Genomic DNA, 18,259 nt, shown 5'->3' on the forward strand with positions numbered 1-18,259 from the left:
GAGAAACTAACGGAGTCCCAATGATTGCGGCGTTTACGTTGCAGGGGAGGGGTAGAATGGAAGAGTGTGGTCCTGAGAAAGGAATGAAGATTAATAATAATGATAACAATAATTAATCAAAACAAAAAAAAATAACAAAAATTAAGAAAGAGTACAAAGAAAGATGGGAACAATATGATAGGGCAACATGTGTCATTAGTAGTGACTACAACATATTCCCGTAGAATGACAAATTTTTTAGATGGATTGGCTATTATTATTATTATTTAGTTATAGTTGTTTGTTTCATGTTTTTCCTTATTGTGTCTATAAAATTGAAACTAAAATCATGCAAGATTTTAAAATTTCTAATTTGAATTTGAATTATCGTATCATTAAGGTTAATATATAATACTTTAACTGTTATTATTAATTTATTAACATGTAATCAATTAATATTTATTTAATTTATTCAATGTTGATGCTAATAGTAATAGTAAACATATTATTCCAATTGAATTTTTTTAATTACTTTAATTGTTATCCAATCAAATCATCTTAACATACAATGATTCAGCATCAAGAAATTATGGCTTTCGTTACATTTATTAACATATAATAATTGATTACTATATATAACAATTCATTAAATATTAATATACATGTAATTAATTGTTGAATCATTGTATCATATTTTTGTCATTATTACATTTGATTACATTCAACGATCAAATTTCTTTTTGTGTGTTTTGTTTTATTATTATTATTATTATTATTATTATTATTATTATTATTATTATTATGTAAGCTCTGTTCTCCTATAGTTTCTTATTTGTTTTCTACTCAGAAAATAAATAAAAAAAATTAGAAAAAAAATAAATTGATGCTTTATTGAGTGGATGTACAACTAAAACATGAGCTTCTTGAAATTCCTGAATGTGTATATGACTTACTATATTTGAAGAAATATTGAGTGGACAAGCTTCATCTGATGTGTTAGTAGGTAATTTCTAATTTGCATATTAATCATTATAGAATAAAATATGATGTATGTTTTTGCGGATCTTCTTTTTCTAAGCAGATGTGATTGACTACACTAGACACTGACATTGGTGACAAATATATTGTTCAACCTTCGTACCAGTTTCTCGCGGACAACGATTTTAGCCATGGAGATGAAGTTACATTTTACTATAGGTATTATTATTATTATTATTATTATTATTATTTATTATTATTATTATTTAGTTTGTTTCATATTTTTCCTTCATTATTGATCTTTCCTTTTTTTTTTCCTTTCTGATTTTCCCGCTCCCAACGTGATCCACAAAAAAACATCTAGCCGCCAAGTTTCTTTCTTTGTGCTTTGTTTTATGCATGTTTATTATTATTATTATTATTTTGATGGAAGGTTCAAGCTATTTGAGAGGTACTTCAACTTCAAATTTCATGTTATTCTGCTATGGATTTATCTCTTCTTTCTTCATTCTTATTAATTCGTGTTTCATTTTCTTCTTTACAATTACAGTCATGTTATTTTCATTTTTTTCGTTCGTCATTTGCTTTTGTGATCTCTTCTCTCCACCATCAGTAAGTCACGGCAACCACGAGATTTGAAGATGTTAGTGTTCCTCTTATTTTTAACTTGATTTTTTTAAAAATAAAATTTACATGCTATGTTACACTCGCTGCGTATTGATCTGCAATTGCCTAATTTCTGTTAGTTGCAAACATTTAAATTATAAATGTTAAAATTATTTTTATTATTTGTTCAATTCTTTGGTTTTGAAATAGGTAGCGGAAATTCCTAGAGAGAGAAAGAGCCAAGAATTAGCTCTGTTAAAAAAAACATTTATATTATTATTATTATAATTACAAAAACAAAAATGTTCATGCACAACATGTACATCATATAAAATGAAAATTAATAATAATAATTATTATTACTATTATCATTATAATAATAATTATTATAATAATAAAAATAATAATGATAATAATAATAACAACAACAACAACAACAATAAAATTAAATAAAATCCTAATCCAGTATCTAACAAAAGAGATGTATTTGTTGTGCCCATACCTGAAATGATTTATTATTATTATTATTATTATTATTAACAATTATTGGAGCCTCCAAAAGTATGCTGTTATTTATACTGTTTATACCATACTCTAATTTTACATTTTAAATCCATAAAATTTATATCATACTATAATGAGACAGCCTGTAGTAGCAACGACAGTGCTGAAGGTGATGGTGCTTTACCCATGCAAGGGTTGCAACTATAGGATTCACATAACAATGTTGAAGAATAAAGTCCCAAAGTGTATCCTTTTTTTAAGGAACCCAAAGCCTATATGATAATGATGATAATAATAATAATAATATATGAATGTTAGTCTTTTTACTTTTTTCACGGTGCCTTTTTTTTTAATTCTTTCATAAAAAATTATTTAGTGAAATAACCCGTGCGTATGCACGGGTTATCGACTAGTAAAAATATAAATATTAAGAATAATAATATACTTATAAATTACTAAGAAAAGAATATCCTAATAATTAAACTAGTTTTTATTTTTTTTAAAATTAAAAATTTAAATGATAATATGCTTATATTTTAATTTTATTTTTTTATTATCAATAAAATAATTTTTTTATGAATTAAATTATTTTTTATAGTGTATCTAATTTACAAAAACATTTACTACTACTGGAAAAAGGTTAATCAATGATTGTTATTTTACACATTGAAAGACAGTTTTGAACTATATTTGAAGTCAATGTCATGGAAAGTCTAAAAAATTATCTTAGAAAAACTATCATTCTAAGACGATTTCCAGGCAAATAACCATCTTAAAAGGGTACCGTTCTAAGACAATTTTCAAGTCAAAACTGTCTTAGAATAACAATTTTTCTAAGACAGTTTTGACTTAAGACCGTCTTAGAAGGTCTTTGTTTAAAAAAAAAAGATTAAAAAATTGAGGATTCTAAGACGGTTTTTCGAAAAACCGTCTTAGAAAATAGATTTTCTAATATGATTCTTTGAATGTCATTTTAAAAAAAATTAAAAAAATTGAAGATTTTAAGACCGTTTTAGATTTTTTTTATAAAAAATAAAAAATAAAAATATTATTAATTAGACAGATAGTATGAAACAAATCAATAATCTTTCAGAGTTTCCAACAAGACAATTTTCTTACGTTAATTTGCAAAATTTTGAAGAAAATCCACTTCTTACAACTCATAACTATCATGGGTTATTTCTAGTAAAAAGTGTTAGAATTAACAAACAATATTAATAAAGCAACAACATTCAAACCTTTATAGCCTTCTTGCATGGACAAACCACATTATACGATTTTTTTAATCATCTTCTCCCCAGCTGCAGGCACATACTAATGAATTTTAGATCAGGAGAAGAAATAACTAACTACCAATCTCCTCTCCAAGACGTGTTGCATTGTTTTAGCATTATAAGGCAGTAACTGTCAAGTCCATGCTTGGGTCTACATTGGGATTATTGCTTAAATACTCCTCAAAGCTAGTTTGATTCTCCTTTGCTAGTGTCAAATCTGTAACCTGGTAGAAAAGCAAAAGCATTTAAATTTTGTTTTTTCAACTCACCAAAAAAGTTGATTATAGCATATCAACTTCTATTTACAAAGATTAGAAATGGTTGACCATTCCTTCCATCTTTGAGGTAAACTGTCCACCACATTGTTGCTTCAATTTTGTCAAAATACTTCGCTCATGATCATCATTGGCACTCTTGTCAAAGAGAAGCCTTCGAGCAAGCTTCTTCCTAAAACCAACCAAGCAGGAAGTAAACATGTTATAATGTCATTTAGATAAATTGATAAAAGGTCTAGAGGCATAAAAGTAAATATAAAACTAAAATAAATTTTCTTTTTGAAATAACTGCACTCTATTTTTTCTCTTCATTTCCATATTTTACCCTACCATTATCAATTTCATTTTAGCTACCCATTTATCTCGATTTTTAATCTTTTCCGAAAGTATTCATCCCACTTTCTAGTAAACATGAATTAAAGGACCAATTCTCCCTATAGCTTAAAGTGATAGGTAAAGGCCTATTAGTTTTATATCTTTTAACATGCCAGCATAAGTAACAACATTTTGGGCTTGAAACATGGACAATGCCAAGATTCAACTAGAGCAATATGGATGACAAGGATTGACTCCTAACCATTGATCATATAGACCTCTTATATTATATCAAGGACCAACTCTCCCAAAATAATGAAGGCCCTTTATTGCTTTTGTATCTCTAAAACTAAGGAAACACACGCAACAAAGCACATTTAATTGTCAAAAACAACCAAGGATTAGTGGAAGTAATTTTTACCACATAGTGGAAGATAAAGATTGAAGCACCAGCCAAGCAATATAAATTCCTTTTTCGGCAAGCATATCCAACTTGATAATCATCATACAATTTTTCCTCCTCTTTTATCTTACCTATAGAATTTAGCAAACAAGTCTTTGCCACTAATATAGGCAAGCAACTTGACCACCTGTAGATAGACGAAAACAAATCCCAAATTCAAAAGTTAAAACTAAATGCATCAATCATGTTTTTGGAAGTATATGTGGAACATCAAGAATAATGCAGACCTTTTCAAGAGTTTCTTCAATTGCTTCATCACTTAATTTTTCACTTCCTCCTTTTTTAAGAATGTTATCACAAAAGGAGGCAAGCAGTTCTGCGCTTGAACTTCCAGCAACACCTTTGTTGCAAAAGACCTCAAAGCCTCTTTAAGAGCCTATATGATCAAAACATCATATTTGCATGTACACATATTAATCCATAATTGTAAAGGTACTTTCTATTCAAAACAAAACCTTATGGAAAAGAGTATGATTATGGAAATAATCATTCACATATGTCACATACTTGTCAAACAACTCAATTACCTTCTGAAAAAAAACCTAAAGCAAGAGACCAATTTCAATTTTCCACAAATGAGTAAAAAAATACAGTTACATTAATAAAATTGTTTTTTATCGCATGCTCCTGTAGACCTACAATATCCTTTTTTTCTACCTATAGACATTTTCATTTAAAAGGACAAAATAACAAGGTCAGTAACAAAGGCAAATTGCTCCCAAAATATGACGTCATTCACAACTTGAGCAGTAAGAAAATCACAAGTAAATGAGGCAATTAATACATCACTTTGTCAGGAAAGCAACTTCAAAATCATGTAAACCATTCACCTTTTTGTTGCTAGCTGCATCTTCAGCATGCTTCACCAAAGCCATACCATCAATGGTAACATGTTGAGGAAAGGGAAGAGAGAAAGATAAGCAAGTGAGCAAGAAAGCAAGCAGAACATGAGAGCCCAATATTGACACTGACATATATAAAAGGGAGAAAAACCATTAAGATAGGTTCAACATGACCAACTTGTTTAAATATATTGGAAATAGGATCTAAGCCTCGAGGTATTTTAGAATAGCCTGAACATTCTTGACAAGTCTTCAACCTAAGCATTTAAAGGAACACATGTGGTGAGAACACCATACTCTTGGTTAAAAAAATTGTACGCATAACAAGTAAATAGAGTTTCGTGAGTACTTTATCATCTCTAAGTAAGGCATGATATCCAGAGTGCTCTTTCTTAAGGAGTTGATTTGTATACACAGATAACAACTCGTGTTGAACTTTCTAAATGAGAAATTTCCAGAAGAACAAAAGAAAACACGAGAAAAAGTTCAGAAACTATAAAATGAATCAAACAAAAGAAACCATTATAATCATTAAAAAAGCAAAATTGCATTGTGCATGGAAGAAAACCAAATAGCTGAAATAGTATCATAAAGTCAATAATAGACCTCTAATGGTTAAAAAAATTGTACGCATAACAAGTAAATAGAGTTTCGTGAGTACTTTATCATCTCTAAGTAAAGCATGATATCCAGAGTGCTCTTTCTTAAGGAGTTGATTTGTATACACAGATAACAACTCGTGTTGAACTTTCTAAATGAGAAATTTCCAGAAGAACAAAAGAAAACACGATAAAAAGTTCAGAAACTATAAAATGAATCAAACAAAAGAAACCATTATAATCATTAAAAAAGCAAAATTGCATTGTGCATGGCAGAAAACCAAATAGCTGAAATAGTATCATAAAGTCAATAATAGACCTCTAATAACTTTGGCTCCCTACTAGAGTGCAAGTAATGAGCAACCCTATCTTTCTCCCATTTTAAGCACTCCTCAACTTGTAATAAAAGACATAAAGATAAAATAGGGGCCAAAAAGTAATGTAAATGAAGAAATCAAGTTACAATAAGCATAAATGAGAAACCACACCTTCAGCATATAATCAGGACAAGAATCTTCTAGGATCCAATTTGAAGCCTTTCGAGAATAATAAGAAGAAGTGTCTTTGAGCATGGCAGCTTCAAAATCATTCTCATAGTGATCCATTTGCCCCATTCCAATTTCAACAAATATGTCTAATACATTCTTTAATAGAGCTCAATCAATCTATTCTCCCTCTTGTTCTTGATCAATCTTTATAAACAAAAATGGATTTGTTAATTGATCTAAATTTGTAAACATGGGAAATCTAGCACACTAAGGAAGGAAAACAATCAAGTGAAATAACTGCATCCCTAACTTTCCCATTTAGTTCCTTGTAAACCTGCAAATAATAAAACCCATGAATTTATTTTTCTAATGAAGCTACATTAAATGAAATGACAATAATAGGAAAGCCATCCAATTTGCACTAGCACTACAAAGTTTGTCTTTATTTATAACATGTACAAGACTAATTGAAAGAATTATTGCTGCATAACAAAAGGTTGATTGTAGCGTTACCAAATCATGGAAGCAAATTATGCCAACTTCATTAAGGGGCGGAAGTGACCTCCAAGCAATAAAGTCGATCCAAATAGTGAAAGAATCGAGAAAGCCTCCAAACCATAATTTTATGGTTTGCCCATCTCTTCACAAGTTCTCTCAACATAAATTCATTGTGCTTCACTCTCAAAGAAGGCAATACCTAGATCCAAAAGGAAGAAAAAGGAAAACAAGACAGCATTTCATTAGAAGAAAAGGTCAACAAAATTAATAAATGATACATCCACCAAGTTAATTGAAAACAAATAGAAAATATAAATATTTTATAATTAAACATGTAGATAATAGCTCAGTTGGATGATAGCCAAGAAATTCCATTCGTTGGAACAAAAATGAAGTTGCACAGTCACCGACAAGAAATCCCATTTACATTGTTGTCTCTCTTTCTCACCTCTTACTACATACACTATCAATTTTTTTCCTCACATCACTATTCTTGCTAGTATTCAACAATGAAGGAAGGGAGAGGGCACTATGGGTGAGAGCAGAGGCGGAGTCAGACCTCAAGCCATGGAAGCTTGGGATATGAGCTTTGTGGTCCTTAAGCGGCGTTGAGGTGATGGCTGGTTTGAACGACGTAATTAGCTAAAGGAAGAAGGGGGAAATTGGATGGTGGAGAAGAGGAAGAATGGTTTTTATTTATGTTGTGCAGAAAGAGAGTGAAAAAACAAACACTGAGGTTTTCACTTTCGTCTTTGTCGACGCTGGAGGAATAATCTGCTTTCGACGAAATCGAGGCACTAGATCTACTCTTGGAAGCATTGAGGGAAAGGTGACCTTGGTCCCTCTCGTGACGACTTGGGGGAGTCGAAGAGTGAGGGGAAGTCGAAGAGTGAGAGCATGAAAGAGTGAAGGGAGAAATGAAATATTAAAAACAATGAAAAATATTCTAACACCATTTTTATTCTAAGACGGTTTGCGCTAAACCATCGTAAAACTGTTACCTTTATTTACAAAAATGTTACCGTGTTTCTTTCTAAGTCGATTTTTGATCAACCGATGTAAAATCAACACCGTATAAAGTGATTTTTGTAGTAGTGTACGATGTAACTCATAAGATCGATACAGTAGTATAAGACTCCGTTGTGTTCACATGTGATGAAATAATTTATTTAATGGGAGAATTTGTACTCGATTTTCTAAGTGTACAAAATTCCCTTGAACTATTGATATTCGTGCATTACAAGTGAGATTAGTCTCAAGTACTTATTCATGCTAGATTTACAATGTATGGATTTATATGTACATGCTTTTTTTTTTTTTTGTTGAAATTTATATGTTTGAAATAATATTTGCTGGAGTTTCTGAACTTTTGCTCCATCCCTTGCCACATGGCAGGATTGCTATACTTTCCTTCTTGAATGGGAACCCAACAACCAAAGAAAATTTAAGAAACAACAATGACGTATCATACCATTTCTTGAGGCGACGATTATTTCATCCTTTAGTTTGATGCTACGTTGATAATTTCACGCATTTCCTTTTTGGAGCTTCGTTCTCTTTATTTTGTTCGGTTGAAATATTGTCTTTATTATTGAAACTAATTTCAATATTTAGATTTGAAATTGAATCAAATAGACCATCAAAAGACCTGAATAATTCCTTTTGGGTGTATTTAAAAGGAGTGCTGCAAAATGGTTGTAATTGATTAAACTAATTTATATGTTAGTGAAATGAGTTTATAGGCTTTCCGAGTGTTTTATCAAATATACACAACGTATTAAGTAGTGTTGAGATTATTTTTTATAATATATATATAATTAATGTATACAAAGAATATCTATTTTATTGGGTCATTTGATCAATATTTTACTATAAAAGATAAAAACTTAGTCAAAGAAAACTGTTTTATCGGAAAGAAATACTTATATCTTGTTGTACAATTGTTTTTTTTCCTTCTAACAACAGGAACAACACGCTTTGAATTTATAAATTATTTAAATCCTTCCATCATTTACTATTAATCCACTCCTAGTATGATTAACGTTATTGGACAGAATGTTTTCTCTAAAAGGAATTGAATGACCTCGAATTACACTAAAAATATCTTAAAAATTAAATAGACAATTAGGGGAATAAGCAATAGCAGAATAGGGCACGGGATTAGGGAAATGTATAGCACAATGCATGCTAGCACATAAAAAATAGAAATTGCCAAAGGAATTGATAGATGGTCTTTTTAATGAAAGCCTTCACTCTTAGCAAGCCTATGAAAATATAAAGAAAAAACAAAGCATCAAGTTTAATGAACCACTTTTTGTCAACAAAAAAGAAAAAGTTTAATGAACCTTTTGAAGGAAAATATGATATTAGGTCACCACAACTTAATACTTAATATTTTTGTTCAACTCTAAGATTCTTTTGCTGCTGGTCATAGGATTCTTGTTCCCAAAATCCAAAATTCATTTGTTGAGCCTTACAATTAAACTTAGTAGAAGAGGAGATCAAGGGTGAGCCGCCATCATATATATTTTGGGCACAAAATGGCAACATGCAATTTATGGCCCAACAACAATTAGGATTAGTCAACCTCTAAATGATGTAATTTTTAAATTATTAGAAAATGAGTTTAGGCTCAATTCAACCCAAAAACTAACCCAAAAATTAATTCAAGAGGTGATAGTTGTTCTTCACTTATATATTCTCACTTATTTTTTATTTTTAACCATGTGAGACTTAGATTTTTATTAATACACCCCTCACGTCCACCACTTCTTGAGCTTGGTGCCTAGATAACAATGATGAGTGACCATTTGGATTAATCTTAAATATGTTTTGATATCATTTTAAGTTCTTAAAACGTGAGTTTAGACTTAGTTCAATCCCAAAAATTAACTTAAGAGATGAGGAGCATACCTCATTTTAGGGATCAAGTTAAAATATATAAGTGAGTCACTTACATATTTTAATCTGATTCCTATTTTTAATTGTTGTGAGACTTAAGTTTTTTCCGACATAACAATTGTGATCATTAACAATGTCTTTTCTTATATATAACAGGAGTTAAAAATTAAAACGTTAGAGAAGCACGAGGTCGAGATTGTTTTTATTTATTTTAGATTAATCTAAAGTAAGCAATTAAGATCAAATAATCATGATTAATTTTTTTGTCTTTTCATTTTTTTTCTGATCCATCAAATATAGTATTATTTTGGCATCGACTTAGTCCCGCGTAAGCTTCCCTTATCCTCCGGCAACGTGCACGTAGGATACCGACCTATTTTTAGTGCTTGATGAATGAATCACCCAACCACCGTATTTAGCTTCACCAAATTTTTTAAAAACAATAACAAAAATAGAGTAAACATTCTATGTATTTACAGTTTAAAAGAATTGTATGGTTATTTAATAAAAAATATGATTTATGATAAGTTTAATAATTTTTATAATAATTATTTTAAAATTTATATAGTAAGTAATTTTATTTACTGACAGTATAAATTTTGTCATGCTTATAATAGATAAAAATTAAATTAAAAAACAAGAGTTTGATTTTAATATATTTATCAATGTAAACATGATTAATTAATAAAAAATTATCTTAAGCGTGAATTTAAAATAATTATTATAAAAAATAATTTGTTATGACAGTAATTCCATCACAAATTATAATATATAATAAATTTATTGATTTTTATAATAATTATTTTTAAAAAATTATACTTAAAATAGTAGTTTTTGGTTGATGTTAGTATTTTTTTTAATACTTATAGTACATAGAAATTGAATTCTATTATAAATATCATTAAACTTATCATATATATATATATATATATATATATATATATATATATAACATATTAGCATGTAATTGAATGATATAATTGGAATTTTTTTTTAATTTGAGAGACTAAAAATATTTTAATATATTTTAATTAAATTGAAAAATGATTTTTTAAGGAAAGAAAATATATTTCCTATTTTTGATTGATTTTCTTATTAACTCAAGAAATTCGAAAAATATTTTTTAGAGATGTAATTAATGATTAATGAATTAGTTTAGTTTACTAAAAGAAGATGGTGTCTCAATGCGTTGACCTCGATTGTTGTTGGAACAAACAAACCATGAAGCTATCTTGAACTAAAAATGAAACAGAATCCACTCCATCCTGTTTTCTCACCCTAGTAACTATGTCTCCTCCTTTCGCCTCTTCAACTTTCTCTCTCTCTCCCTAGTTGCATGTTTTCCCATGTTCAATAATAATAATAATTCTCACTAATCTCAACCTTGTTCAGTATTCAATTTGATTAATGACACCAAGATCCAAGCACAAAGTTTGTGTCTTTTTTCATTTATTTTTTTTTCTGCCTTTTGAGTGGAACAAAGTTTGAGTCTTTTTTCGGAAATTTATATGCTCTGTGACATTAACTGCACTTTCTTCCTTGTGGGGTTTCTTCTGTGCAGATTAAAACTTGGGAGTGTGTGATTATTATTCCAAAATGACCCCACCCCACACTTAGTGTTATGATAACTTGGAACCTTTTGCACGCAAGAATAAGCTGTACACACGCAAGAATAGCGCTATTATTATTTCTTCATTTTTTGTTGTTGTGGGTCAAAGAAGTAGCACCTGGAAGCCCTGAATATTCAGCCTGTGATATGGGGTACCTCAATTCAGTTTTGTCCTCTTCAAGCCAGGTTCATGCTGCAGAAGATTCACCTGTCAGTGGAGGGGGCCTCAGGTTTTTGTTGTATCCATCTTTCTGTAGATCTAGAATTGGTTGAATATGCTGAAGAATTGGTGTGTTTATTTTAATGGCTACAATTATTGTTGGTTAATGGTATTCTTACTAGGTTGTTGTTTTGTGTTGAATGATTTTGTCTGTTATGTCATTTTTTTTTAAATCGGCAAATGCTAGTTTGTTACAATTTTAGTTTTGTTAGCAGACCCATTAAACTCGTGACCTTTCCCCTCTTTTCTTCTCCCTTAACCATTCAACCCACCTTATATCTCCCGATTTTGTCTGTTATGTTATTTCCGTTTTCTTGTATTACTCCACGGGTGCTTCGCAGATTTACGATCTCAATTCTGTTTTATGTGGTTGTTGTTAGTATGAGTTTTGTGGTCAAGGGTCAAGAAGCATATTTATTGGATTTTTTTTATGGTATTTAAAAATTATTTGAAGAGGGGCCTTGGTTGATGTAGAACTGGTCAATCTTTGTTTTGTTGAACATCATAGTCAAGTTCTGCTTTTTTTGGTTTATTATTGGTTGTTGTTTTATTTGCTTCTCTTTATCGTATTGTCTATAAATTATATTGGATAATGTTATAATTTATACTCTTACTGCTACCAGAATGAATGAATTAGCAGAATTCTTTCTACTATGATGATGATTGAACATAGATGGTGATTTATGTGTGCAGAATTCAAAGATTATAGATGATTTTAATTGGTTTTTCTTTATATTTCTGGGTTTTTAGTTGATTGAATGATATGATTTTGACATGTTTGTTATGATTTGTAACTGCAGTCAGAATGGAAAATTCAGCTATGGGTATGCTAGCTCCCCTGGCAAGAGATCTTCAATGGAAGATTTTTATGAGACAAAAATTGATGGTGTTGATGGTGAAATTGTTGGCCTTTTTGGAGTTTTTGATGGTATATTTACATAATTCTCTCATCTCCATGTCCTTGTATCCATGCTACTTATGTTAAGAAAAGATGCTAAGATGATGATTGTAGTTGTACATTAATTGATAACACGACAAACTATTGCCTTTTGACCTAATAAAAAGTGATTGTTTCTATCCGTATTCGATATTTCATGTTAGTTTGTTTCTATCCCTGGATTTCCCTTTCTATGTTAGTGCCATATGTGGATGCTTCTACACATATCGTGGAATGTTTAATGATTCTGATTGCCTATAGTACTGTTTTATGCACACCATGAAGGAAATTTCTCTAGAGGTTAGTCATCTAAGTAATCTGTCTTTGAGCATAATTTCCAGAGGCTCTAACCATTATCTTGTACTTTCTCTTTCTAGTATTCTTTATTGTGACCAAGAACCTTCATGAATTCGTTATAGGAGCAATTATTGAATGCTGAGTGTTTCTTTATATAGCATTTCATTTCTATCATTTAAGCATGTAGGAGTTATATGCTATTGGCTATATATAACCTATACTCAATATTATTCTTTTTCAGCTAAAAATGTAAAAGGTAGCTGAAACTTTCTTGTTTGAAACTTTCAGGCCATGGTGGTGCTCGTGCTGCTGAGTATGTCAAGCAAAACCTATTTAGCAATTTGATCAGTCATCCAAAATTCATTTCTGACACCAAATCTGCAATAGGTGTGTAATTTCTTACCTATGACATAGCACCATGATCCCTTAGCCTGATGTTCTCCAACTTGATAAATCCCGAGAATAACTATTTTTTCCCCTCCTGCCAAACTGTTTTTCTCCACAGCTGATGCATATAACCATACCGACTCTGAATTTCTGAAATCTGAAAATAATCAAAACAGAGATGCTGGATCAACTGCTTCCACTGCCATTCTTGTTGGCGACCGTTTGCTTGTTGCAAATGTTGGGGACTCCAGAGCTGTTATATGCAGGGGTGGAAATGGTAAGGCTTGTAGCTTTTTAGTCTTGTATTGTTACTACATTCTTAGTTGCACACATTGTATTAGTTATATTGTTTCACATGAATTTTAGTTTTACTAATATCTCAGGATGTGTTAATAACTGTTATTGCCATATGGTTCTGGAAGTTTCTGTATTATTTTAACCCTATGCATTTCTGCTTATTTACTACTTTAGTTGTCTCTACCTGCTATTATCTATAGTCTATTGAGGCAGGAATATATTGAAGTACTTGATATTTGTATTGTCTAAAAAACTTTACATCCATTAATTAAGACATCATTTTTACTATTGTTTGTAGGCACTATTATACTATTAAGGAAACATTAAATATGTGAAAAACTCTACAGACTGCTGAATGCTAACTATTTATTTAAGGCTTTATCTTTCTATATAGCTTAATTACAAGTGTTCAATGATGGACTTATCATAGTTTGTACTTCTTGTGCTTCTGTTGATAAATTGCTTCAGCCTTCTGAACTTGAATGGTGACTTAAATATTTTTCTTTCCTTTTCTTTCCTTCTAGCCATTGCTGTTTCTCGGGATCACAAGCCAGATCAAACTGATGAGAGGCGAAGGATTGAAGATGCAGGTGGCTTTGTTATGTGGGCTGGTAAGGTTATCTTCTAGTTAGCTTTTTGTTATTTGATTTATTATAAGATTCATCTTGTTTGTCACTATGGAAAATCTAAACACTATGTTTACAGGAACTTGGAGAGTTGGTGGAGTTCTTGCTGTTTCACGTGCATTTGGTGATAGACTCCTGAAGCAGTATGTTGTTGCTGATCCAGAAATCCAGGTGTGTTTCTAATATGGTGAATCCATTCTTGGATATTTCATATATTCTTAGACTCATCTCAATCTGTGTCTGTATAGATTGCATGACTTAGTATATGGTTCACATTCAGAAACATCCTTTAAGTAAATTGGACAGGCAAAACTTTGCTTCAAATGAGAAGATGAAATTGAAAAATAACATCAAGCTTAAAACATGCTTAAACTACCCCTAAAATTTACAATTCAGAAAGAGCTTCCCACATATAGGTTTGTCATTGTTACTGGATCCCAAGAATTTGTTCTGTTAAGAAAAAAATTGACTAACTTACATGGTGCCATGGTGTATATATCCGTGTATGTGGTTTTAATTTTATGCATACTTGTTTATGGCTTGTTCAGATATTTGGAAATTCCCTAAACTTTATTAAGGTGAAAAAGTACTATGAAGTGATAGATCTTTTATTGATATACTCATTGTACAATTAACCTTGAGTACTACTGCTCTAGCATTTTAGAGCTTCTTGAAGAAAAATGCTGCTAACCGTAAGAATCATCTGTAATGAAACTGTTCTCTATATGAGAGATGTCCACTGACTGAGCTTTATTCTTGTTCAAATTGCTTCAAGTTGTGGATTTTTTTGGCCTCCATTCGTATTAGTTTAGTTACAACTAAAAAACATGTTTGTGGTCTTGCAGGAAGAAAAGGTTGATAGCTCTCTTGAGTTTCTTATATTGGCTAGTGATGGGCTATGGGATGTTGTCTCAAATGAGGTTGGCAATGATGTTCATTTCTTCCCGTTTCCTGTTGATAACTACAGTGTACATTTCCATCATAAACCACGAAAATATAAACGAGTTAAGACCTATCAAGAACTATTGGGTTGTTCATTTACCCATTTCTAGGTGCTTACTGACATGATTCCATAAGGTTAATAACTTATTTCTGAAAGGTATGGTCAAAGATTACCTACATCAACAGATAAGAATCCACCAAAATTATTTCATGTTAGAAACAACCATTTAAACTAGAGACGAAGGACAAATGTATTGTGCCATAACAAATGTCTATAAATTATATGAAACATGTGTAGGCTCATCTTTGCCACTATATGATGACCTACTTGATGTAGGTTCAGGAAAATTAGTCATCACTATCTTTATGCAAGTAAAAGAACACAAGAAATGGGAGAAAGATTGAAGACCAAATTCATGAGCCATATCTGATAAAACATGTAATTGTAAAAACAGAAAGCCATGCCCTGAAGTCTTAACTCATCTAACTCTCAATCTTTTCACTTTTCTCCAGGAAGCTGTTGCTATGATTAAACCAATTGAGGATGCCGAGGAGGCAGCAAAGAGGCTAATGCAAGAAGCATATCAGCGAGGTAGTTCTGACAACATTACGTGCGTTGTCGTTCGTTTTTTGTCAAACCAAGGTGCATCTTCTCATAGTAACTCTGGCTAAGTGTCCTTCACTCGAAGGCTAGTGTATATCTGGTGATGGATAAAAAAAAGACGGGATGTGGCAAAATCAGTTTATTATAGTAGGTCATAGGCATTCCTTGTAGCTATGTACCATGCAAGAATAGAAATCAAATTTGAACTCACTATGGCCCTCTAGCATAGAGCTATTCACACCATCCCCACATCCATAATTGAGTCCTACTTGTAGCTACGAAAAATAGTTGTGCAAAGAGTTTACAATGTTTTAATTATTTCACACACATGCTATTTGTACATGTGGTGTTGATCTTATTAATCCCCTCACTCCAAAACAAAATTCTCGTGTGCTTGGTTGAAGTTAAGTTCCCCCTTTCATTGTCAATCTGGTTTTACAGTGTTAGTCCCGTCCCATGTAACAGTTTGTTCTACTTTAATTATGGCTTTTATCAAGTGTATAATAATATAAATCTAATAAGAAACAATGTGCTTTCTCTTTCTTCTTTTGTAACTATGTTCAATAGTTTTGTGTGTTTGAGTGAGCTGTTACAAATGTGATTTTAGATGATCTTGATTTTGCAAAATTAAGGTGTTTGAAACTGCATTCACACAGCTATATGCATCCAACTCAATGCTACATATTATAGCATTAGTGTGTTTTGATAAGCGTTTTCAACGTGATTTTGGTTAAAATTGATTTTAAATATGAATTATGTTTAGATGTTTTTATTATTCTACACAAAAACTACTTAAAGATGCTTTAAGAATCAATTTGGATCCAAAATTAATTCTTTAACATGAAACTAAACATAAAATTTACTTAAAATTACGATAACTAGTTTTACAATGGGATTATGAAGAATTCAATGTAAAAACCAAATATGCTGAGTGTCAAGGTGGGTCTTTGATGCAATTTCAAACACTATATCTGGTTAAATTGAGTTTGAAATAAATTTATTTATGTCTGGAAGCATTTATTTGAGAGGTTTATAGTAAAATCAGTATAATAGTTTTTCCCATTAGATATATTTTTTTTCCTTTCTAATCAAATATGCTTTTGGAACAAAACTTGATTTTGCATAAAAATAACCAAACAACTCTTTCTTCGTTTGGAGTACTGAACCGTACAACCAACGTCAGTAATAATTTCCATGGGGTTATTGAAGAGATTAATGACCTTGGAAAAGGGCCACAATTGTATGGGCTCATTTGTCCTGTACAAACCCGCACTTTAGAAATGAGAGTTACAGGATGACTAATATTAGATGAGTGCTGTGAGGTGCACCCAACATTTTTGTTGGTGCACCCAGCAAAATTTGTAAATACCAAAAATGTCCCTGGGTTTTTTTCCTTATAAAAGCTTTTTTATTTTCCTGCGCTTCACAACTGCCGTTTTTGTTCATTGTTTTTCTCTGTTTTTGTGGTTTTTGTATGGCATTGTCTCGGGTTCATTGTGAACGGTTAGGTGCGATGAAGGTGAAGGTGCGTTGCGGTGGTCGACGGTGACAAACGAGGTACGCAGAAGGTGGGGGCTGTGTCGTGGACGTACGGATTACTTACGGATCAAGTTGATCCGTAAGAGACTTACATATCAACTTGATCTGTAAATTGGTGTGCCACTATTACAGATCAAGTTGATCCGTAAGAGACTTACGGATCAACTTGATTTGTAAGAAGAGTAACTATTTTTAAAGTGTGATGCTTTTCGAATTCAGTTTCCATTTATTTTAAAATTATTAATTTGTTTGTATGACCATTTTTTGTTTGAGTTGGTTAAATGGACAAAGATGAGTGAATGCATGAAATAATGTCTGAACAAGCGGATATGGATTATGAAAATGCAGAAGCATGTGGTGCGAATGAACCACATGTTAATTGTTCAAATGCATTCAATACTTCTCAGGTTATAATGTTAATGTTTGTCACAGATTTAATAAAATAAATACTGGTAGAAAACTTAAATTATGTGAATTGTTTTGTAGGTGTTTGAGTGCCGAGAGAATGTTTTGCGGTGGGCTCGATCCGTTGCTCATGAAAACGGATTTGTGGTGGTGATTTTAAGGTTGGACACAAACACAGGTAGTAGAGGAAGGACTACGTTTGTGTTAATTGGCTGTGAAAGGAGTGACAAGTATAGGTGTAGGAAAAAAGAATTTATCAAAAGAGACACTAGGACTAGGAAATGTGGGTGACCCTTCAAGCTTCGTTGCAAGCCAGTGGTTGGAGGAGAAGGCTGGATGGTAAAGTTGATTTGTGGAGTGCATAATCATGAATTGGCCAAGTCATTAGTTGGACATCCATATGCAGGGCGATTGACTAAAGCTGAAAAAACACTTATTGCTGATATGACGAAGTTCATGGTGAAGCCAAGAAACATTCTGCTAACTCTGAAGGAACACAATGTCAATAGATGTACGACCATTAAACAGATATACAATGCAAGAAGTGCATTCTGTTCTTCCATAAGAGGAAGCGATCTTGAAATGCAACATCTGATGAAGCTTCTTGAATGTGATCAGTATATTAATTGGCACAGAATAAAGGATGAAGACGTGGTTCGTGATATCTTTTGGTG

At 31.4% G+C, this 18,259-nt stretch overlaps 1 protein-coding gene and 1 non-coding gene across 7 annotated transcripts; one reads left to right on the forward strand and one right to left on the reverse strand.

Annotated features, from left to right (window-relative positions):
• Window positions 1-3,220: 3,220 nt before the first annotated feature.
• On the reverse strand, window positions 3,221-5,957 carry LOC100816333 (uncharacterized). Its single transcript, XR_005888327.1, has 5 exons — window positions 5,225-5,957; window positions 4,622-4,770; window positions 4,353-4,521; window positions 3,668-3,788; window positions 3,221-3,565 (listed from the first exon to the last, which is right to left on the reverse strand). It is a non-coding gene; the product is annotated as an uncharacterized protein (transcript).
• Window positions 5,958-10,896: 4,939 nt separating this feature from the next.
• On the forward strand, window positions 10,897-16,183 carry LOC100795017 (probable protein phosphatase 2C 59). Of its 6 annotated transcripts, none has more exons than XM_041009005.1 (9): window positions 10,897-11,003; window positions 11,284-11,570; window positions 12,352-12,479; window positions 13,074-13,172; window positions 13,291-13,449; window positions 13,994-14,080; window positions 14,175-14,266; window positions 14,941-15,015; window positions 15,551-16,183. In XM_041009005.1, the coding sequence occupies exons 2-9, from the start codon at window positions 11,344-11,346 to the stop codon at window positions 15,707-15,709; spliced, it is 1,026 nt and encodes a 341-aa protein (XP_040864939.1). In that variant the 5' UTR covers window positions 10,897-11,003; window positions 11,284-11,343; the 3' UTR covers window positions 15,710-16,183. The 6 variants fall into 6 exon arrangements, with proteins under 6 accessions (XP_040864939.1, XP_006596058.1, XP_040864937.1 ...); XM_006595995.4 differs by having other exon boundaries at window positions 11,284-11,561; XM_041009003.1 differs by having other exon boundaries at window positions 10,904-11,153.
• The last annotated feature ends 2,076 nt before the right edge of the window (window positions 16,184-18,259 follow it).

The sequence above is a fragment of the Glycine max genome, chromosome 14 (assembly GCF_000004515.6).
Source record: "Glycine max cultivar Williams 82 chromosome 14, Glycine_max_v4.0, whole genome shotgun sequence".
Lineage (NCBI taxonomy): Eukaryota > Viridiplantae > Streptophyta > Magnoliopsida > Fabales > Fabaceae > Glycine > Glycine max.

Excerpts from the sequence above, each read along its gene's own strand:
- LOC100795017 (XM_041009005.1), top strand. The coding sequence starts at position 11,344 with ATGATAACTTGGAACCTTTTGCACGCAAGAATAAGCTGTACACACGCA. Across the intron at positions 12,480-13,073 it reads CCTTTTTGGAGTTTTTGATG|GCCATGGTGGTGCTCGTGCT; the intron begins GTATATTTACAT and ends TGAAACTTTCAG. Across the intron at positions 14,081-14,174 it reads TGGCTTTGTTATGTGGGCTG|GAACTTGGAGAGTTGGTGGA; the intron begins GTAAGGTTATCT and ends CTATGTTTACAG.